This window comes from Pinus tabuliformis, chromosome J, assembly GCF_031772625.1.
Source record: "Pinus tabuliformis cultivar Carrire ecotype Pingquan chromosome J, CPIR1, whole genome shotgun sequence".
Classification (NCBI taxonomy): Eukaryota; Viridiplantae; Streptophyta; class Pinopsida; order Pinales; family Pinaceae; genus Pinus; species Pinus tabuliformis.
Genome location: NC_142295.1, coordinates 447,233,285 through 447,257,256, shown reverse-complemented (window position 1 = coordinate 447,257,256; position 23,972 = coordinate 447,233,285). Strand labels below are relative to the sequence as shown.

Sequence of the window (23,972 nt, the reverse complement as noted above, 5' to 3'; positions counted from 1 at the left end):
CTTACATCCTTGTATGTTAGATTACATTCTTGAATATTTTGATTACATGTATCAGTCTTGTAGGTTGATTACAAGAATTGATCGCTTATGCTCAACTGCATGCGTTTATACATGTGTAGTTGATTAGGCATTGATTATGCATGTTGTTGGGTACATGTGGCAATGTGTACAATGGAGTAATGGTTGTTGGCATGCATGAGGTCATAACATGCATTGTTGATATGGCCTTTCATTGATCACTGGACCCTAGTTAGAGTGATGCTTATGTGTTGATACATTCAGTTGTGTATGTCTATATGTTTTTATGATTATGTTATACATGTATCACATTGATTTGGTGATCTTTTAAACAAGGTATCATCTCTGAGCTATACTAAGGTACGTTGATTTATTGTGATTTGGTTTATCTGACAAATTATGTATTGCAGGAATAAATGTCAAATGGCTAGCAATATGGTTGACTACAAAGACTCTCCCTATGAATTTGAAGAGCAATATGGTGCTGGAAATCCTTCCGATTTGGCAGTTACATTGAGGAGCTTAAAGAAAAATATAAGGAGTTGTAAGGTAGCTAATGACTAGATCATACAAGCACAATAGAAGTAAGCAAAGGTTAATGTTATACTTCTTCAGAGTTTGTCAGAATTACAGTGACGAGGGCCGCTTCGGATCAGCGATGGACACGAAGACAAAACTAATGGGGCATATGGCAGTAGGTCTCCTTGTAGACACAAGTTGGATAGATCTAACACATTTAGAGATGGCAGGTTGTTGGACACTCCAGATATGAGGGGCGATGAGTACATGTACTATTCTAGTTTTGGTTTTGATAGACATCATGATCGTCATTGCTATCATCCTTATAGGAGGAATGATAGATTATACTTGCTGGATGAATTCAAGAAAGAAAACCACCTGCTTTTGATGGAGATATGAAGAATCCAGAAGATGCAGAGGCTTTGATACTTGGGATGAACAAATTATTTTAGTTGCATGAGTACACATATAACATGAAGGCCAAAATAGTTATCTTCAGCTTGATAGGTAAAGCAAACATCTGGTGGGAAGATGTTAAGCGGGTCAGAGACATCAGGACAAATGATTTCAATTGGCGGTAGTTCAAGAGGCTTTTCAGGAAGTACTTGTCAGAAAGGTACTACGACAATAAGGCTAAAGAGTTCTATTAGCTAAAGATGGGATCAATGATAGATGAAGAGTACACGACCAAGTTTCTGAAGCTATTGAGGTATGCATCGTATCTTATAGATGAGAAGGATAAAGTTCAAATATTTGTCAGTGGTTTGCCATTAGAATTTAGAAATCGAATTGAGTATGATGAGCCTCGGTCACTTGAGGAAGTTATTGGGAAACTGAAGCATTGCTATGAACAATCAAAGCGTAAGAATGAATTTCAACATGGATGGAAAGGAAAGGACAAAGGTAAAGGTAAATGGCAGCCTAAGAGGACAAGGCCTTCGCATGCAGATGAGAAAGAGAATGTGGCACCACAAAAGAGATTTAATGAAGCTAGACAGGGACATGGGTCACATCAACAACAACAACATAGAGGTGAGGGCACTAGTCAGTTGGAGTGTTGGACATGCGGTAAGGAGCACCTTAAGAGAGATTGTACACATAATCAGGGTGGAAGGCCTCAAATATACCGTGCATAAGGTGCAGACTGTTGGGGATGTTGGTAAGAGAATTCCACGTATCTATGCAGCAGTGGACAACATGCAGGAAGAACACCAAGCATCTATCATTGAGATGGACAACAAGCTTTGTGATCAAGTTATTTCTATTTTGATTGACCCTAGATCTAATTATAACTATGTTAGTCCTGACTTGGTGGATAAGTGTGGTTTGAGTAAGGAATTGCATGCAAAGTCTTGGTTAGTACAATTGGTTACAGGTACGAAGAAACGAGTTCATCATTGGGTAAGATCTTGTGCATTTGACTTGAATGGTATGCCTACCACAACACTTTTGAATGTATTACCATTGTGTTCATACAGTATGTTGTTGGGCATGGACTGGTTGTATCTTCACAGGACCAAAGTAGACTGTTATGACAGAACCATTGAGTATGTTGATGACAATGGGGAACCAAGAGTCTTGCAGGGTAAGAAGAAAGCCACATCAGTTAGGATGGTGACAATTATGCAAGAAAAGCTTAGTCGCAAATGGTGCAAGTTATTTGTAGTGCACATTTCTAGTGATAAAGGTAGGGAAGTTGACGATGCAAATGTGTTGAGCAGATACCTAGTTTTAAAGCAATTCAAAGTGTATTTCCTGAAGACATTATAGAGTTGCCACCTTAGAAGGAGGTAGACTTTTCTATTGAGTTAGTGTCAGGGGTAGATCCAACATCAAAAGCACCTTACAAGATGAGCACACTTGAGTTGGTTGAGCTGAATTTGTAGTTAAAGGAAATGTTGGACAATGGATACATTAGGCCAAGTGTGTCATCTTGGGGCACATTGGTCTTGTGTGTGAAGAAGAAAGATGGTACTCTAAGATTATGCATTGACTACAGGTAGTTGAACAAAGTGACTATCAAGAACATGTACACTTTGTCGAGGATTGATAACTTATTCGATCAAATGAAGGGAGAAACAATGTTCTCGAAGATTGACTTGAGATCCAGATACCATCAGGTATGCATCAAAGAGGAGGAAATTTACAAGACTATGTTCAAAACCAGGTATAGGAATTATGATTTTGTTGTTGTTTCGTTTGGCTTAACTAATGCTCCAGCTCCATTCATGTGTTTGATGAATAGTGTGTTGCGTCCATATTTGGATAAGTTTGTTATTGTGTTCATTGATGATATATTGGTATATTCTAAAAATGAGGAAGAGCATGTCAAGCACTTAGCAACAAGTTGAGGTTGTTGATAGAGCATCAGTTGTATGCTAAGCTCAACAAGTGTAGTTTCTTTCAGATTGAGGTACACTACTTGGGACATGTTGTCTCCAATGAAGGCATTGCAGTGAATCCAGAGAAGATAAGGACCATCATGGAGTAAGTAGCTCCTAAGAGTGTGGATGAGGTAAGATCTTCCATGGATCTGGCAGGATATTACAAGAGGTTCATCAGGAAAGTCTCGCAGATTGCTTATCCTATCACATCATTGCAGATGAAAGGTAAGAAGTTTGAATGGACAGAGAAGTGCGAGGCTAGCTTTGAGCAACTTAAGCAGTTGTTGACACATGCACCAGTGCTATAGATTGCAAATCTGAACAAAGACTTTGTGGTATGTATAGACGCTTACAAGAGAGGGCTCGATGAAGTCCTTATGCGGGATGGACAAATGGTATGCTATGAGTCCTGGAAGCTAAACGAGTATGAACAGAAATACCTGATGCATAAGCTTGAGTTAGCAACAATCATACATGCATTGAAGATGTGGATACACTATCTTCTTGGCAGGAGGTTTGTACTGATGAGTGATCACATTGGGTTGATGTATTTGTTTGACCAACCTAATCTGAATGCCAAGCAAGCGAGATGGTTGGCCACAATCAACGAGTTTGACTTCGAGATTAAGTATATCAAAGGTAAAGAGAACAAGGTGGCAAATGTGCTCAGTAGACAAGTACATGTAAATCACATGGAAGCTATGAGCTCCTATGGGACATATCTACAGGGTAGGATCTTGCAGGTAGGTCAGCAGAATGTTAGGTATATGGAGATTGTGCACAGGTTGCAGCAGGGTACAAGTGCAGGTACAGGTACAGGTGCAGGTGCACATGGTAAGGATTATTGTCTTACAACGGAAGGGTTGGTCAGGTTCCGAGACAGGATATATGTACCGGATAACAGTAAGCTCAAGAAGGTGATCTTGAAGGAGTTTCATTTGAAACCTTATTCAGGTCACCCAGGTTATCAAAAGACACTGACAGTGGTGAAGAGATTCTACTATTGGCCGAATTTGAAGAGGGGTGTAACAGAGTTTGTGGTGAGGTGTTTCGATTGTCAGTGAGTGAAAGCAAAGTGTAAACATCCAGGTGGACTACTACAGCCGATCACGATTCCAGAGTGGAAATGGGAGGTCATTTCCATGGATTTCATCACAGGGTTTCCGAAGACAGTGAAACAACATGATTCCATCATGGTCATTGTGGACAGGTTAACAAAGGTTGCACACTTCATTCCGGTGAAGTCTACGTTCTTAGCTAGTGATGTGGCATAGGTATTCATCAGAGATGTGGTTAGACTACATGGTGTTCCAAAGAAGATTGTGTTAAATAGGGATGCGAAGTTCACTTCCAAGTTTTGGAAGGAGTTATTTGCAAGTTTGGGCACAAAGTTGGCCTTTAGCACAACTCATCATCCATTGACAGACGAACAGACAGAGAGGGTCAACAAGATATTAGAGGACATGTGTGAGGATGTATGTGATGCGTCAACAGAGGAAGTTGGAAGAGTATCTCCTTTTGGTTGAGTTTACATACAACAACAATTATCAAGAGTCATTGAGAATGAGTCCTTTTAAGGTATTGCATGGGCAGAGTTGTAACACTCCTATCAGTTGGAGTGGTCCAGTTAGCAGGGTATTGATTGGACCTGATATGTTGGCAGACATGGAATAGGAGATGCAGGTGATCAAGAAGAATATGAAGGTAACACAAGATAGGCAAAAGAGTTATGAAGATAAGAACATGTTGTTCAAGGAGTTCCAGGTTGGGGAACAAGTGTATTTGCGCATCAAACCGAAGAAGAGCTCCTTGCAGATTGGATCATGTGCCAAGATGGCACCATGGTTTTGTGGAACCTTTAGTATCATTGAGAGGATTGGGCTAGTAGCCTATCGACTTGTACTGCCTCTGACAATGAAAGTCCATGATGTTTTCCATGTATCTTTTCTTAAGAAGTATGCTAAGGATGTTGATCATGTGATTGATTGATTTGTATTGCAAGTGGAACCAGATGGAGAATTCCAACCGAAGTCTCAGTGTATATTGCAGAAAAAAGTGCTCATGCTCCAGAACCAACCAATTGAGCTAGTTAAAGTTCAATGGAAGCACTTTGGGCCTGATGAGGCTACATGGGAGATGGCAGATCAAATGTGGGCTATGTATCCTTGTTTTCCGGTTGAGGCAAAGCAACTTCGATATGGTGGTTTGGTATATGCTATACGATGTTTTGATATATGCTTAGATGTGGTGTTTAGTATATGTTTTGATATATGCTTTGGTATATGATTTGGTATATGTTTTTGGTATATATATTTTTTGTGATGTTGCTAAATGTACATATGTATATGGATGTAAATACCGCCATGAGCTATGTTATAAAGCTCCATTATGCGACATAGGTGTTATGTCATTATGATTATGTTGTCATGTGGGTTGGCACTCAACAAGATGATAATTGTAAATACTGCAATGAGCTGTGTTATAAAGCTCCACTATGTGGTATGTTATCATGTTTTCATGATGTTTTGCTTTTGAGCAGGAATTTTGTTGTAAATACTGCAACGAGTTGTGTTATAAAGCTCCATTATGCAGTATGTTATCATGTTGTCATGATGTTTTGTTTTGCGCAGATCTCTCATTGTAAATACTGCATCGAGTTGTATTATAAAGCTCCATGAACATCATGTCTTCTTCCAGCAGGTTGTTGAGGTATATGTGTGATTGAACACCAAGGACGGTGTCCTCCAAGGGGGAGGGTTCTGTAACAACCTTGGTGAAAATTCCATGTAATAAAAGTTAAAAACAATAACCACGGTTGATGGGACACTTATTCCAAGTTGAATGTTGGGCAAGACATCTTAAGGGGTGTTCATTTGATTATTTATGGCTAAGGAAATTGGCAAAGCTAATGGCTAAGGCTTTGGGAAATCAAAATGGCATTTTTGACACATTTATTTATGAGAATAATGTAAATTAGGAGAAAACGGAGGTGTGTTGGGTTGTGTTATATTCTTTCCATGACTAACCTACGTAGTGAACTAGGGGGTTAGAGAGGGGGCGGAGCCCCCCCTTCGTTGCACCGATTTCGCAGCAGGGGGGTCACAGGGGGTTTGAGGGGGGCGGGTAGCACCCCTCTACGGGGTCTGGGGCAATGCCTCGGGAATTTTTTTTTGGACCCTATATTAGGTTGGGCGAACTTACCTATGGTTTTCGATCCATGGTTTTGGACGCGATGGTTTTCGGTCCATGGTATTGGATGCTTCAGCATGTATAAATATGTATTGTAACATTGAAAGGAACATAATGAAAAATCAAGCTGGTAGTCCCGGTTTTGGGATCCAAGGGAAATTCTCTGTGTATATGTATTTTATGAGTTATTCTCTCGCATTGTTTATTTTCTGTTCTTAGAATTCGTATGCAGGTAATTTCTGTACAGGGTTAAAACCTACAAGGTTAAATGTCACAGGTTCATGTAGCGAGGAAAATAAAGGAAAATAATGGAAAATGAAGAAAATAGAGGCCTTATTCATAAAAAGGCTTATGAGGATCAGTTGGTAACTTTTTGTTAGTTGAGTTTTGGAGCTCTCTGATTATTCTCTCTCTCTCTCATACTCTTGGACACTTAGAGTTTTCTTGGAACATTTTGGCATTGGAGCAAGAAAGATAAAGAAGGCAAGAGGAAGCAAAAATCAAGCAGGGAAAGGCAGAATTAAGCAACTACAATAGGCTTCATTGCAGGTATCAACTTGCATGTGTATTTTCCTTGCTAGATTTGGCATGCATGGTATTGCATGTGGTTCTTTTCCATCATGGCATGGGTTTTTCCATGCATGATAGTGTTTTCAACCTAGCGTTGCCATTTCTGGATAGCCATGGTGTCATGGGGTTCTCATGTTTTGGTTGAGATGGATTGTCAGATGGATTCGAAGTTAAGTGAGGTGGAACTACGAAATAATAGAACACATGGCCTAGTAACCCCTGATCCAGACTGTGGTTTGCGGCAAAGCTGAATTTTGTGTTGCCTCGGATGGCTTCGGAATCCTTGCCGGTGAATGGCAGGATATACAGTAAAGCCTAGAGGTGGTTTTCTCTTTGTTGGGCCTAGTAATCCTGGGTTGGGATGTGCGGTAAAGCTAGGAGAGTGGGTCTCGGTTTAGGGCCTAGTGATCCGGGTTTGGATTGTGGTAAAACCAGAGAGACTAGGAAGCAGGAGAATTCCTCATGGTGTAGGTGGAGAAATCTCGTGGCATCCATGCTTGTTTGGCCTAGTGATCGAGTGGAGATCACAATAAAGCATGTTATGACGTGTTCATTGTGTTGGCCTAGTGATCCATGATGGATTATGGTAAAGCCTGGTTTCTGTTGATGAGGGTGAGGTGGTTTAGCCTTGGTATGCCTTGGTTGGTTTTTTTGGTATGAGTCCCACATCCATGTTTGGAATATGGCACGGGGGTGAATGGTTGAAGAGAGATTTGGCTCAACCACTCTATGGTCGGGTGGAACGTGGTAGGCCCATCTCCGGTTGGTTTATTGCATTCATTAATGAGAAATTCATTCCCTTGATTTCTATGTGCACATGTATTGATGTATATGTGGATTTTAATGGCTGATATGTTTATGGTAATTTTGTTCTTGTTATACTCGTTATATGTATATTTTATAACAACAACTATGTATGGCTCTCAACATGTTTTTACTTGTAAATAAATGGATAATGCATCTATGGCCTAATAGATGATAATGCAACAAATGACATGAGGGAACAATGGTTCATAACGATTCTCAGATAAGTATGAGGTCCTTACACTTAATTCTATTGTTTACACTTATAGGTTACATGTCGATGATATGTGTTGACGAAATGCTTGGCATGGCTAGTTGGGGTCTGTTTATGGGCTTGTCCAACTTATTGCTTTTGAATCACTGTTTCTCTATATTTTTAATGATTTCAAGCTATCACTCCATTATGGGCAGTAGCTTGGGCTTTGGGCCTGAAAAAGTGGCTTAAATTCTGAGGTCGCTAGCACATAACTGACAATTTTGGTCCCTGGTCGTTGGCAGGGAAGTTTGTGAGAGCGACTTTAGGTTGCTGGTTGCTCTCTTGCCCATAGCATGAGAGCGACTATGGCCTAAGAGATCCAGAATAACAGTGGGACCCAGGGATAGGCTGTCTGAGTGGCTGACTTATCTCCTGAGGATTTTGTTGATGATGTTGAATGACTGTGTGTGATGTTTCCATCGATTCCACTTCCTTAAGGTCATATAGGAGGTCGAATCTAATCATAGTAGCCTCTTGTCTCATGTTTACCTCAATTGGCATGGTTATTTGGGTGGATGTGGAAGGAGGGTGTTACAAAATTAATATTTTTTTGTTAATCGAAGTACTTGTATTAATTCTTTAAAAAATGATTACATTTGTGACAAAATTTCTTTGCTCTCCTGACCTCACTATGACTGACTTTATTGGCCAAGAGAGCAGTGCAAAATCTGAAAACATAAAGATGTTTTTTGCAAGAACCCCTTACTAGTCCTATCTCCCAAAATATAGGCAAAACAAAAAAATGACCAACAACAACCATACTACATTGGAGGATTCAACACCTAAGTGTTTCTCAGGGTCGTAGGCTGACCGTGCCCCTCATGGACATGAAAATTAATATGTGCGAGGCTTGCTTCAATTTCATCCAATCTTTTGGGAGACTGATGTTGGCTACGGTGAATTGAAGCGAGGTGATCCAAGATTTCTCCTTGAGAAGATTGCAAGTCATTTATATAGGCTGTGACTTCATTCCTATCGTCATACCTTTGCTCGCACAGAATATCCAAGCTTGCACAAATATCGCACAACTGTTCAACAATTGATGTGAATGTCAGAGGCCGCACCACACTCCTTAGCAATGGGGTGTGGCCCTGGGCTACCTCCTCCTTCGATGCACCTCCTTGCTCTTCTCACTCCTCCGCTCATGCAACCTGGTCCTCGCCGATCCATCCCTCACTACCTCAACATGATGGCAAACCTTTGCAGGGGCTGTGCCGCTAGCCCACTCCACCCTCTAAGCCTTCCCAAAGGAGGGGCCACTCCAACTTTGCAAACAAAGAACACAAATGGGTCTCGCCCCCCAAGCTTGTGTCCCTTCCCACCAATTCTCCTAGAGAACATGATCAACTAGACTTCCCAAGCCCACAAGCCACCTAATGCCCCAACCTGACTTATTTAGACTCCTCTCGGCCTCGATAGGGTGACCACATCTCCACACAGGAAGATGAACGAGGGGTTCCAACACTGCAAAGTCACTAAGAGCTAACCAAACAGAAAGAAGGGGTGACGAAAACAACGAACCAAAATTTGAGAACCAAAACCACAATTAACATTCAAGTCAAGCAATCAGTTTTACAGGTAGAATTCAACAACAACATCAATTGTAACACAATCGCTAACACAATCCCTTGGGTCCCAAATCGTTTTCGCCTTCACACAAACCAGACACACTGAAACCACAAATTGCACTACTCCAATGCCTCTCACTCCAGTCAAGCCAAAACCAACGTGCATATGCAGTGAAAAGCCCTGTGCATACTCAACTGCCTCACACCCTCTGAACCTCACTCCCATACCCAACATCCAAATGCAGCTTAAAACAATATACTTGCGGTTTTTATAAATCATTACTACTTTTTCGATGCTTTGGCTCCTCCCCCTCCACTTGGGGTGGCCGCCTCGAATGCCATCACCACACGTCATGTCCTTCGACTTTAGTCACGTGGAGTTAGGCTCGGTACCTCTTGTTCGTCCATCTCCCACGCTCTTATCACATTGCACACCCCCATCAGATAATCATTTTAAATTAATACTGATTAAGAATATGTTTTTAAATAACGAAACAAATTAATGATTTAAGTTTACTAAAAAAAAGTAACGTCTATCGAGGTGACAAATTTGTTCAGACGACAAAAAATGGTCGAAATCCAACAATTTTTTCCCCAAAAAATCTGGCAGTAGAAGTGTCTCAATCATGTTTTTGATGGTGGAAAATGATTCAACACTATCAAAAACCTTTGAGGCACCCAAAATCTTGAAGTTTGACAACCGTAACTTGGATTTACAAGAATTTCTGCTGGATTTTATCAAAATATTACCGAAATTTCCATGATTTTCTGGACAAATTTGAAGTCTGGTTAGACTATGACAAATTAAATTAATCAACTGAGATTCATCTTAACTTCAAATCTATCAAGCGCAAATCATTTCTTTTCACTCTAAAAAAAGAGATTCCTCTCGATGCTTTGTAGATCCAGATTTAAAATAGATCTAAGCTAGTTTAATCCAATTACACAAAAGATATTTGAAATACTTAATATATATTTACCTTAAAAACAACAATTTCATCGATTCAAAATTACAATTTTGATTTTTTTTTTTTCAAAATTCATATTAATAATAAACCTTTAAAAAACGAATATCATAAAATGTTTCACCTCCTTCATTTAAATAAAAAAAATATAAATTGTTTAATTATTTTATAAAACTCCCACCGTAATGCCATCCTTATTCACACAAAACTTTGACCACATTTACTCAACCATCGTGTACGCGCAGGGTATCACAGCGGTCAAAGATAATTTTTACTCGTAAAGGTCCTTATGGTCGAGTACCTAAAGGTTCAATTTACTTATTGGCCCCCCCAAATTAAGTCAAAAAAAGGGTCGAGCCTGCTTACGCATCCTCTCCTCTCCCTCTCCGGCTTCGGATGCTGGTCCTGATTGATTTGTTTGATTCTGCTATCGAATTATGAGTCTTGCGTTATGCCCCCGCTATCCATCCACCCCATTGCAACCCGTCTTCGGTAAGCCTTCCGGAGGAGTGTGTGTCCTGACTTTTAAGTTTAAAGTACGCTCCCTTGAAACAATGGAAGGCAGGCGCCAAAATAATTTGGATCCAAATTCAATTCAAAATCTCATCTCCAAATTCAAACTTTCCCCCCTATCCCCATGCCCATGGGCCAGAAATATGAAGTACCTCAATTCAAATTTCAAACACTGCAACGAAATGGCAAAGGCGTCCAAGAGCACAATGGGGGAACAATCAGAACAGGTTCAACAAAGTCCCCAAACAATTCATCCAACTTCCTTCACAAGAGCGCCGACTGATTCAACTTCTCCCATCAATACCATGTTCAACCCAGCCGCATCGCAACTTGAAAAAATGGGCCGAGAACTCAAATGCCCGATCTGGTAATCAACACTCTTTTCATTTTGATTCGAGCTTTAAGGGTTTATGTTTTTGGTAGATGTCATGTTTCGTGGACTGTCTTTGCCTCATCGTTGTTGTCCACTTGATGTTGCCAGCTATTTTATTACAGTGGCACACCCCTCCGTGGAGATTTCGTTCCACATTAACACTTCATTCTTGTAATGGCTTGCTGTCTCTATGGTTATTGTAATCAAAATAAATGTGCACGGGTGTCAAGGGCATTTGTACTTCGTCAGGTTTTAGGGTTTTCAATGTATTCTTCAGGGTTTAGCATTTTGTTTTGCAGTCTTGTTTATTAAAGCTATAAGATTTATATCTGGATTTGAGTAGAGGTTTAGGGGCTTTGTTGACTTTAGAGGTTTCCAGTTTTCTCCGGGTATGGTTATATTTTATTCTGTACATGCCGGTGTTTAATCATGGACTTATTTTTGCAGTCTGAGTTTGCTAAAAAGAGCGGCTTCGCTTACCTGTAACCATGTTTTCTGCAAGTGAGTTGGATTTTTTTGAAATTAACCGTATAGATTTTGTTCAGATCTAATTTTGGTGCCTTGCAATTCTCTGTCATAACTGCTTTTCTTGGGTAATATCAACGTGGGTTTTGCAGTGAATGCATTCTGAAGTCCATGAAATCTGGTCCTGGTTGTCCAGTTTGCAAGGTGCCATTTGCGCGGAGAGGTAAGCCCCTTATTTATGTTAAACTGTGCCTAAACTTTTGAAGTTGAAGGATTATCGTGTGAAGCTTTTATTTAGTTTTCTAAAGAAAACCAACTTAGTTTAAGAGAATCAGTTAGTAAGCAAGTCTGTCTGATTAATCATATCAGAATTATTTGGATGATGTTATAAATTAGTTAATATGGTTCATATGCAAGACAAAGGTGAAAAAATCCAAAAATCTCAAGGAATAAATAGCGAGAGCATTAAGATCCAGAATTAAGAATAAATAGAAAAAAAAAATCAAAATCTAGTGTTAACCATTTATAAACTAATCCTTAAGAATTTAGTTATTTAATTAATAAATTAATATATTTTTAAATTTTAATTTTAATTAAAAACTAGCTGCTATAAACTAATGGTTAATTATTTACTTATTTATTAATAATATAAATGGTTAATTATTTATATAAATATTTACTTATTTATTAATAATATATATATATATATATATATATATATATAATTATTAATAATATTAAATTATTATATACTAACCCTATTTCATATCATAACTAACAAATAAATTAATAAATAGAATAATAAGAATATATATATATATATATATATATATATATATATATATATATATATAATTATTAATAATATTAAATTATTATATACTAACCCTATTTCATATCATAACTAACAAATAAATTAATAAATAGAATAATAAGAACATAATTATTTATAAGAATAATAAAGTATTAGATTAAGAACAAATTAGATCAAATAAAAAGGATATTTTGTGCTAGTCTAATTTTTTTGGCTACTAGTTAATTGTTCCTCCGAGAAGCTCCATTGAAAGTTGTAACTTGTGTGATTCAGTTTTTGTTTTTTCCAAAACCAATTTTTGTCACAAGCTCTATTGAAATTATTTTATTTATTTATAGGATAACCTATACTTGTCACGAAAAAGATTTATTTATTTATAGGATAACCTGTACTTGTCACGAAAAGGATGCAACTGTCTTACCTCCGAGGTGTACATGCTATGCCATTACTTTATATCAAAATTTCAAAACAGTTTTAGTTTCAAGTTCTATGCAATCAGCACAAGAGGACGAGTTCTGGCTTTCACAACTTGCTTTACACAATATTTTCTAAATGCAATCATGTGATTTAAAATTTGATTATTTATAGTTTTGTTGCTTTAAAATTTATCAGGTCTTGTAGATGGGTAGCCTACAAGGCAAGCACTAGACCAAGTGATAACAATGAGGTGTGAGCTATTATCATCACAACCATCCATTGCTCTTCGTGGACTTTCACCAATGGCAAACTTCTTGTTTAAAGGCTGCCTAATAAGGATATGCTAGGTTCAAGGAACAAGGTGACAGATGGCTAATAAAGAATGACTCTTTTTAGGGACAAGTCTCAATCAAGTTAAGAGAGACAATTCACATCCTCTAGTAAGATCAAGGAAAGGCATGATTGCCTTGGGGCTTCAGGTATAGCAAGCCTAAATGGATATCCTAAGATCAATAAGCTAAGAAAAGGTTTCAAACAATGAATACTAATAAACAAATGGTATAAGAAACCTTCAAAAAGTTCTTGAGTTGAAGTTGGGCAAAAGTTAAAACTAAGGTTTTCCTAGGGCAAGAGAATTAGGGTTTAAAATGGAAAGAATGGCCATTAAGGAAGGTTGATTTAAGGCAAATTGCTTTTCCATTAAATGTTGAATCCTTCCACAACCTCAAATTCACTTTCTAGGCCAATTCACACCAAACCCTAGCTTGGTAGCTTATCCTTAAAAGGGTTGAATTAGGAAAGAGAGCGAAAATTAGATTTATAGATGAAATGATGCTTGATCACCAAATTGGCAAGGCTAGTGGCTAGTCCTTGGGGATGCTTGAGTCTATGGGTGTGATAGATTGACTAAATCTTGCAAAGGAGTAAGGATATTTTGATGCTCTAGCACAAAACCCTAACTATTATCTTTGTGATGGATCAAGGTCAATTGGGAGAGCTATTACAAAAGTTCACTAAGGGGATTGCCATTCACATTTTATACATGAATGATGCATGTAATGATGATATCTAGGTTCTATGCAATAAATCTTTAACAATATAAGCACAATATAAAAACCCTAGATTATCAATTCATTCCATACATTAGACAATAAGATAAAAAATTTGTCAAATAGCTAGCTCACTTACAAGACAAAATGCATGTACAATCCTTTATTGATTCAAGATAATTTCTCCAATGCCAAGAAAATAGCTTTGATAGACAAAATTCTCCATAGAATCACATCACTCCAAGATACAAAAAGGCTAAAATTCTTAAGGAGGCCAACATATGTTACCAATGATAATGAATAGAAATGAATGATCCTCTCTATTTATATGAGGAGGACAAGAGCTAATTAGCCTAAAACCTCTTAGAAAACAAGTTTGATTATAACACAACCTTGGGTTACAAGCCAACCCACTAGCATTTAACAATAAATGCCTTAATTAGCCCACATGTGTGAGTTGCTAGTTTTCTAGGGTTGACATCATGATAGAAATGAGCTCCAAATGGCATTTTTTGGTGGCACGAGGGGTCCAAGATGATATAGAAGCACATACAAATTAAGATTTGAGGGTTGACCCTCAAATCCACCTCAATGGCTCTTGTGGGGTCCCAAGATCCAAATGGGGCACCATAAAGAGGTCTCCATGGGTCTCCAATTGCTCAAAGTGGCCTTCTTTGCTCCAACATCGATGGCTTCTCTAGTGCAACAAGCCCTCCCTAGTCTTTGAAGATGAGACCATCCTCATCTAAGCCCTAAAATAGTTTCCATTCATCAATTGGTGTTAGGGCCAACATGGAGGCATGTTGGGTCCAAGTGTGTCATCTTGAAAAATCATCAAATTTGGTACAAAGTGGTGCAACATCTTAGATTTAGGAGGTGCCTTGGAACATGTGTCATTTGTTGTTATTGCTAGAAGGCCAAAGAGTCTTAATGCTTCACTTGTTTGTGCCAATAGACTTCTATATGGGCTTGGGTACCTATGGAGCGGGTGCCCAAGACTTGGGTTGTTGAACCACTTGACAATCACAACACAAATTCTAGTGAAAGCAACCAATCATTAGGAACAAAGAGAATTATTGTATGTAAGTGAGTCAAACTTGAAAGTCACATGCTATTTAATATTTCAAAGGAGGATTCCCTTCCAAAACTAAGACCTTTAATTTGCAATGGTGTTTTCTTTCTAGGTAGGAGTGGCTAATAGTCAACCTTATTAGGTGTTTCCACCCCTTGAGGGGAAGTAATATTTATTCAATCCACCCTTCAATCGATAGGTGTTAGTGAATATTAATGATGATAATTGAGGGGATAAAACTTCATGGCCAAGTGCCATGGTTAATGTGACTAGTTGATAGGGGTGTCCACATCTTGAGTGTATAGATGTGAGGAGGGAGCATTTGTGGATGCATGAGTTATCAATTTGGCCTTTGTTTTTCCACCCTTCTTGTGCATTTTTTTCTTTGCTTGAATTTTCTTTGTATTATTGCTCATAGCTCATGGTTTAGAGCTTGCTTTGAATGATAAGTAGTTGTATTATCCCTTAATGATGAGTTATTTCATTTCTCATTGAGGTTGGGACATGCAAAGGTTCCTTCTTTTGATGTAATGGAACAACATGTGCTTAGGAACCTAGTGATGGGCATAACGAGTGAGGTAGAGCTCATGTTAGGCTTCCACGTGCTAATTTGTATATCCTTGACCATCTTTGTATTTTGATTTTTCTTTTTCTAATTTTGTTGTGGCTATGATGTGTTCTTTTGTTTCTTTTAGTTGCATCAACCTCCTAGGGCAAAGTTTCTAATCCCTACCTAGGTATGTGGACATATGGGTGCCAAATTCCAAAGAACTCATGATACGTTGAACGTAAAGAATTGAGGTGAGATAAGAGCTTGTAATGTGAGATGAAATGTGTTAAATATGACATAGGGATAGATGAAACTATGATATTTCAATTAGGGTTTTCCAAGCAAAGCCCCTCCTATATTCATTGGGACATTAACGGAAGTCCCATTGGACTAGAATCAATGATTAACCCCCCATTTAAGGTGGGAGAACAAGATCACAGTCAAAGCCCATCATTCTTCCTAATCACCCCATAATCCATGTCAAATGCCCAAAAACAAACAAGCATAAGCACTTGATTGCAAAATGGCCAAAATACCTTTTGAGTGGAGGTCCACTTTTGTCCATGTGCTCATGTTGGATGGGTGAGAAACAGATGGCTGATGCAAGTGGCAGAGGAAAAAGACATAATTGGCTAGTGGTAGGTGTTAGGGGCTGTTGGCTGCATGGCTGGCTGTTGAGAATATGAGAAAAGTTTTTTCCTATGGGGTTACTCATTTTTGGTGGATAGCAAGTCCAAAATCAAGAATCTATGTTTTTATGTTATCCTTTTTGTGAGCTTATCTCTTTTGCCACACGAATTGGAGACTACCTTAATTACCTGCCAAAAACTTCAGACAGATTGGTAGCAATACCAAGGACCCCTAAAGACATTCACCACAGTATAGGTGTGGTGCAAACATGCCTATAAAATGGTTTTGTATTCAAGACCGAAGATCCTTGCCAAAAGGCACCTCCAAAAGACATAGCTAACATCTTCTGGGTTCCTACAATAGCTGCAATTTCGATTTGTTGATGTCATTTTATGTAGTCATCTCTTAATTATAAGTGCACGTGCAGAATGAAGTTGGTAATCTGGACCCAATTTAAATGAAATGTTTGTTCCCAAATAACTTGCATTCGTTTCTGCATTCAACCTGCTATCATCAGGATTCTACCTTATCAGGCTTAACTTTGATAAGAGGGTTGTGGACCATCTCGTACAAGCATCCTGTTAATTAGACAGATGCCTCACAACTACTATCCCTCCAATTTTGAAAGAGAGTGGCAACAGGTCTCTGTGGATCCAGGTTGCTTCAGATATGTATTTGTTGGAACTTGGTTCGGCTTTTACCGCTTTTAGAAGTTTTACTTTACACTGATTTTTCCTTTGTATTGAGTAAGAAGATGTTCTGAACTTTTGAAGGATATACCTTATTTTTGTTAGGTAATGGGAATAACGGTGTTTTCTTTAACATTTGGGGGCATCTGTATTATGTTTGAAGGATCTGCTATTGGTGGTTTAATTACGATCTCTCTACTTTTTTTTGGTTAGATATATTTATTATTTATTTTTAACACAATAGAATGCAATATTTTGAGTGCAGAGATTCGTTTCGCTCCACATATGGATAGCTTGGTAAACATTTACAAAAACATGGAAATGTCTGCTGGTATTAATCTTTTTGTTTCACAATCATCTCCATCACATGCAACAGATTCTTCTGGTAAGTTTGCATTTTGTATTTGATCTGAAAATGCAATGCACTTGCTCTCTCTTCTTTCAGATTCATCATTTTATGTTACATGATTTCAGATGGCCAAAATAAGGAGAATAAGCCCCCTTGCCAAAATTATCTCAAACGAAAATCACTTATGCAATCTGGAAGGAAGACCAAGAAGGCTAAGGGACGTGGTCATGTCAACCATGTGCAGAAACCATCTCGATTGTCATCAGTTTCATCAGGTGTATTAAGAGAAAACAAGAGTGCTGAGAATATTGAACAAAAGACTCCAGATCAGGCAATTCCAAGTCCTCATCAGCCTGTAAAGCGTTCTTTTCCAACAAAGAAGAGAGTACAAGTCTCTTTGTATCCACCCGGCAGTTATGAGGAGACACCTCCTAGATCTGGAAAACGTGTTACAAACTCTAAAAATGATACAATCCGAAATGAGGATGATGGTGTTGATGAACATGTACTGCCAACGAATTCTGACAAAATGCATAATGATTCCGAAAGTCGGATGTGTTTTGGCATAGAAGCCAAAGCAGGTTCTCCCGTGAAGTCCAAGGAAAGCGTTCCTCCTACTGGTAGTGTTCCGTTTGATGATTTTGGCAATCCTGTATTGGCACCCTTTTTCTGGTTAAGGGATCATGATTCTCAAGAAGCTGATGGTGCTTCACTGCCCAATTCACAACCCACACAGACATCACCTGTGCACCCTTCCTTTAGTGATCTCAAGGATTCAGATGATGAAGGATTGCATCAGCAGCTTCAAAGTGTGAGTAGAATTATATCTACTGTGGACTTGTAAAATAAATGCATGCTACATTTTGTGCTAGTTTGGAAACTATTCATGGAAGTGAATGTGGACCAAAGTTTTGATGACAATTTTAGGCAGTGTAACCCTTGGATTTTAGTAAGTGGATGATATTTCCCTGTGCATTAGCAGGATCTGCTTTTGGAATATAAATGGGTCTTATGTAATGCTAGTTTACACAGAATAGGCACACATAAAATGCTAATAATATCTCATATTTTTGGTCTGTTTCCAACGTAGGGCCTGATATGGAAAGCACATAATTATCTTCCCCTAGTTCATTTCCTGATATTCAATATTATTGTCTTTATCACAGGCGTGGGTGAATTAAATTTGTTGGCATGTCATTGAAAATATTGGTTCCGTTTTCTTTTCCACACAGGATGAAGTGGATATTGGGATTAGAGTTCCGGACACCTATGATAGTGAAATGTTTGAATGGACGCAAAGGTCATGCTCGCCGGAGCTCGACTCCAGCCCTATAAGACAACAGGTATTTGGGTATTAAGTTTCTTCCAGTGTTTAGGCTGGAGTTCCCGATATATTAATTTTTTTTTGTCGGTTTCTGATTCATTTTGTATTAGGTGATGCAGGGCCAAAAATTATCAGAGATGGTTGTGTCACCATGCAAAGAATTACAAAATGATAAGGGATCGCTTATTAATGGCCCAAATGAAACTGATCAAGTAAATGATGCTGAATTTGCTGAAGACACTGCGACAGAAGATGCTTTTGCATCCTCCATTCCATGTACGAACATATCAGTAGATGAAGTTGTAGACACACCTATCTTGGAAATTAAGCAGGCTTCAAATAAAGCTTGCAAGACTAATCTAACCAATGCAATTATTGAACCTGAAGATGTTTTGGAGGAGACAATTTTAGAAGAATCTGGGCTTATCATGAAAAGTGGAAATGCTCGGCGTGGAAGAAAGCCACGTAGAAAGAGGGGGCCCAAGTCTACAGGAGGAACAAAGGATGTACATAGAGCTTGCAAAAGGGAGACACAAAGGAAGTCCAAAGCAAAAAGTGATCAGATACTAACTCAAGAAATGCTTTCTCCTGTCAGTGAGTCTATTGTTGGTTGTGAAAGTAGCAAGATAAATCCCAAGGACGCAGACAAGGAGATGATTTTCACAGCAACTGATATATTTAATGCCATGTTTGGCTTACCTACTGATAAAACTGTGAAAAACAATTCTGCAGAAGTGAAGTCCCAAATTGATACTGAATTAATAGACAAGCAACACCAGTATCCTGTGGATCTTCACAAAACTGTTCAAAATGGTGACATGAAAGACTCTTCGGTTGACCTAACACAAAAGCATCAACATGATATCCAAGCTATTAACAATGGTGGTAGTCTTGAGCCAACTACACAGGCTGGAATTTCTGAGATGTACCCACAGATCCCTGGAAATTGCTGCAGAACTGAGCCTAGTACATCAAAGGATGAATTTTTCTGTGCTTTTTGTCGAGCTTCGGGCAACTCAGAGGTGATGTTATATTGCATTTTGTTGCCAGTGTGGATATATTTGAAATTGTGGGTCTTTCCAAGTTGCTAAGTAATAATGCATGTTCCAGACTGCAGGGCAGATGATGCATTACAGCAATGGGAGTTCTGTAACAAAGCAAAAAGAAATGCCATCAAATGTTATACATGTGCATAAGCTCTGTGCTGAATGGTATGCAATTAGAAAATAAAGTTCCAGTTGTTTTTGCAATTCTTTACTTGTGAATGTTCAGTTCATTCTTATTATTAAATTTTAATAGACGGAAGGACATTCCAGCATACTCTTTAGAATAATTATTGTTTTCATAATCTATGCTGTTTATGTTTAATGCTTGCTTTCAAATTTAGCATGGATTTATATTCTATTAAAATTATCCTTATCGTTAAATTTTAATATAGAGAGGCCATTCCAGAATACCCTTTAGAATGATAATTGTTTACATAGCCTATGCTACTTGTGTTTAATGCCTTTTTTCAAATATAGCATGGTTTTATATTCTATTAAAAATTGGACGAATTCAGGGCACCGGATGTCTATTTCAAGGATGATTGTGTAATGAATCTGGACGCAGAGGTAGCAAGAGGTATCAAAATCAAATGCACTACCTGTGGACTCAAGGGGGCTGCTCTGGGTTGTTGTTTCACAAAGTGTCGCAGGAGCTTTCATGTCCCATGTGCCCTTTCTACTCCAGAATGCAGATGGGATGTCGTAAGTGTTTAAAGCCTCGTCTCTTAAGTCCTCTTGAAGAATATTCTTCCGGGTTTACAGACGAAAATTGAGAGGGGTTTGCCAATTTTTGTTTACCATGTTTTCTGCAGGATAATTTTGTAATGCTCTGTCCTGCTCATTCATCACGCAAGTTTCCAAATGAAAGGAGATCATCCACAAGCTCAAAGCGCAGCGGTTCCCTACCAAGAAGGGGACAACACTTTGCTGATAAGGGAACACTGCCTAGGTTATATTGTAAACCTGCTTTTAAGTTATGCGTTATTTAAACCTCAATTCTATAATGGATTTCACTTACTGTCTTTTTCACCCCTTCAACACTTTTAGAGGAGACAAAAGCCCTGGTACACGGCAAGCTGAGGAAGGTTTCAAAACAAGTCAGGCTTGGATATGGCCGCTGGGACAGCCATGCAAGTGGGTTCTGTGTGGTTCTGCATTGGATTCTGCTCAGAAGGTATTGCATGTGTTCGCCTTTTAAACGTGTGTTTCTAACTTCAAATCTACATGCATAATTGAAATTATCTGCTATAGGTCCTCAGCAAGTCTCATTTTTAATGCAGGAGCAACTTAATAGTTTTGCAAGGCTCACTGGTGCAACGGTATCAAAAACATGGAGTCCTGCCGTGACCCATGTGGTTGCATCTACGGATGCGGATGGTGCTTGTAGAAGAACACTTAAATTTTTGATGTCGATCTTGGAAGGGAAGTGGGTTCTTAAGATAGATTGTAAGTTTATCTAAGTCTTGCAAGATGTCATCGAATGTCCTTATCTATACACTCGTTTTCCTCAAATATTTCTTGTATATATGTGTCCTAACAATTCCTTTACATAATTTTCATCTTTAGCTAAAGGTCATCCTCATTTACTGGAAAGTATGATTTCAGGGATTGCTGCATGTATGGAAGCAGGGCATCCAGTAAATGAAGAGCCATTTGAAATAACTCATGATATCCATGGCACTTTCGAGGGACCAAGGCGTGGTCGAGCTCGAGTTGAGAAAAAGGTGTGGAAATATACCAAGGAAAGACATTTTAGAGAATCTAGTTGGTAAATTGGTTATGTTTTGACAAATCAACCTGCTGCTAAACTGTTGATAGTAGATCAAAATTTATGTATAAACTTACCATATATTATTTATTATGTTCTCCTCACATCTTATACGTTTGAATTTTGCCATAATATTCACCTTCAATTTTTCTTTTCTTCATCTCCTAGAGTTAAAAGAGTCCCCAACCTTTTTGATAATTTTCTATTACAGGCACCAAAGCTTTTTGAAGGGCTAAGCTTTTATCTCAGTGGTGACTTTGCTGTCTCTTCAAAAGGATACTTGCAAGAGTTGGCTTCAGCTGCAGGAGGGTTAGTCCTACTCCGAAAGCCTATAATGGGCCAACCAGAGTGCCGGAATAGTATTGTGCTTTACAATGTAGAACTTCCCGAAACAAATAAACTCAGCGGTAACGACAAGATAGTTCAGAACAGGTTAAAGGAAGCTAGGTCTCTAGCAGAGGCTACAGGTGCGCAGTATGCAGCTCATACTTGGTTATTGGAATCTATAGCTGCTTGCCAGCTACAACCTATGGGTAATGGATGCAGCTAGGTTTATAGTTAAGGGCTTTTGAAAGGGCAAAGTCTGTTTTGCCCTGCTATTTACCTTATTTATCATTGCGACTGTGTTTAGTTAATTGACAATGATGTTTTCTTCACATTTTGTTGCATAAGCATGAAGTTGGTGCCATATTTTGCCATATTTTTTAAAAGACTTAAGTTTTTATTCACTATTAAGCCTTTCATAAAACTCCTGATAAAAGTATAGGGAATTCCCAACTTCATATTTTTTAAAAGACTTCCGTTTTTATTCACTATTAAGCCTTTCATAAAACTCCTGATAAAAATATAGGTTAATGCCCAGTTTTATGAACATATGTTTGAAATGGGGCAGTTTCTAGCAAAAGAACACTGCTGGGCAGCATCTAGCGATATAGCAAACAGTATTTTGCAAGAGACAAAAGGGTTCAGGATATACCTGATTCCAGTGGCAGCTTGCTTAGTTATCACTATTGCTCCTTGACGTCAAGGATCAAGAACGAATTTTGCATCATGCCATTGTAGGGTTTAAACTTTGAGGCCACATCTGTACAACAAATTTTTTCTATTAGCAATATTAGATAATTTTCAGGAAGACTGGATATATAGTATACCTCAGTTAAAAACAGATATAGCAAGTTCTAGAAGCATTATATCTTAGGCTCAGATATAGCAAGTTCTTGAAGAGCCTCGTGGCAGGATATTAACAATTAAAAGTAGTTCATCCGTTATATGTTTTGAAGGATTTTTAGGGTATTTTTTAGTTTACAAGTTTGAAGGGTGAATTTTATGTAATCTGAGTGCATTATTAGTCTTTTGGGATGCTTAATCTAATATATGCAATAAAAAATAGAATTTAAGCCCAATAATAATAATTTATTTAATTTTTTTAATAATAATAATAATTTATTTAATTTTTTTTTCCAAAAAAACTTCATATTTAGACAATATTTATATAAAATTATAAAATTGACAATATTGAAATATAATATTTTTAATGATTTATATATATATATATATATTCTAAAAATTTGTATGAATTGAATTAATCTTTTACTAAATTGAAATTTGTTATTTATTGCATTAAATTGATTTATTTAAAAGACATTTTTTACAATATATATATATATATATAAAATGATAATATTGCTATAGAAAAGAAATGAAAATTTCTATAATTGATGTTTTTATAAGTAAATATGGTAAATAGTTTATTCTTAAATTTGTGTAGAATTTATATTTCTAATTTATTAATGATATTTATTTTCTGCTTACATTTAAGTATGAGAAGGCATATGAGAATAATTTAAACTTCAAGCTTTTATAGCAATCATTATAAAAAATTCAACATTTGGTAAATTAGTTTTTTGAAGTTAGGTAATTTTTGTGAAAATTGTAATTTTGAATTAACTAGATTGATGTGTGGTATAGAAAATGATACAACATTGTTAAATAATCTAATTACAACTTAATTGTGCAATGTTAACACTTAATTTGTGATTTTATTAAAGCCAAAATGATGTTATTAAGGCATAAGGGTGTAATAGAGGTTATATATATATATATATATGCCATAATTCAAAGATTCAAATACTTATTATTAATGTTTTTTAGAAATTCTTTTGTAATCCTCTATCAAAACATGAATTTCCAAAATGTTTTTAAACTAATAGTTCTAAGATTGAGATACATACTTCAAAACCAAAAGGACTTAACATAACATACCTTGATGGGATAAAAGGGGAGGTGGGTCTCTTTTTGTAGGTGTATGTCCATCAATTGTCACCCTTGAATTTTATTGTCACCAACAATGGAGTCATCCTTGAATTGTAATGTATTCCAAACTAAACTCTACCTTGAATATATCAAAATATCCTTTTTGTTGCTTTCCAATGACTTTCATGTGGGGATTGCATACACGGAGCAACATGATCAACAACTAAGGAAATATTAGGACAATACGAGTCAAATATAAGAGGTGACCAACTAACTAATGGTACAAAGTGGCATCAACTTTGGGTGGTAGCAGTATGTTTGACTTTAGATTGAAATGGATAAGGGGGTTGGTTTACAATATTTTGTGTGAAAATGGTGAAGAAGTCG

The 23,972-nt window shown here is 37.6% G+C and overlaps 1 protein-coding gene across 2 annotated transcripts; it reads left to right on the top strand.

The window, feature by feature from the left end:
• Nucleotides 1-10,785: 10,785 nt before the first annotated feature.
• Nucleotides 10,786-21,988, top strand: LOC149227738 (protein BREAST CANCER SUSCEPTIBILITY 1 homolog). Of its 2 annotated transcripts, none has more exons than XM_089377900.1 (14): nt 10,786-11,153; nt 11,607-11,660; nt 11,777-11,847; nt 17,111-17,230; nt 17,320-18,005; nt 18,427-18,537; nt 18,638-19,540; nt 19,629-19,729; nt 20,080-20,266; nt 20,377-20,513; nt 20,612-20,738; nt 20,845-21,010; nt 21,170-21,288; nt 21,544-21,988. In XM_089377900.1, the coding sequence occupies exons 1-14, from the start codon at nt 10,828-10,830 to the stop codon at nt 21,880-21,882; spliced, it is 3,447 nt and encodes a 1,148-aa protein (XP_089234026.1). In that variant the 5' UTR covers nt 10,786-10,827; the 3' UTR covers nt 21,883-21,988. The 2 variants fall into 2 exon arrangements, with proteins under 2 accessions (XP_089234026.1, XP_089234025.1); XM_089377899.1 differs by having other exon boundaries at nt 18,629-19,540.
• Nucleotides 21,989-23,972: the final 1,984 nt, after the last annotated feature.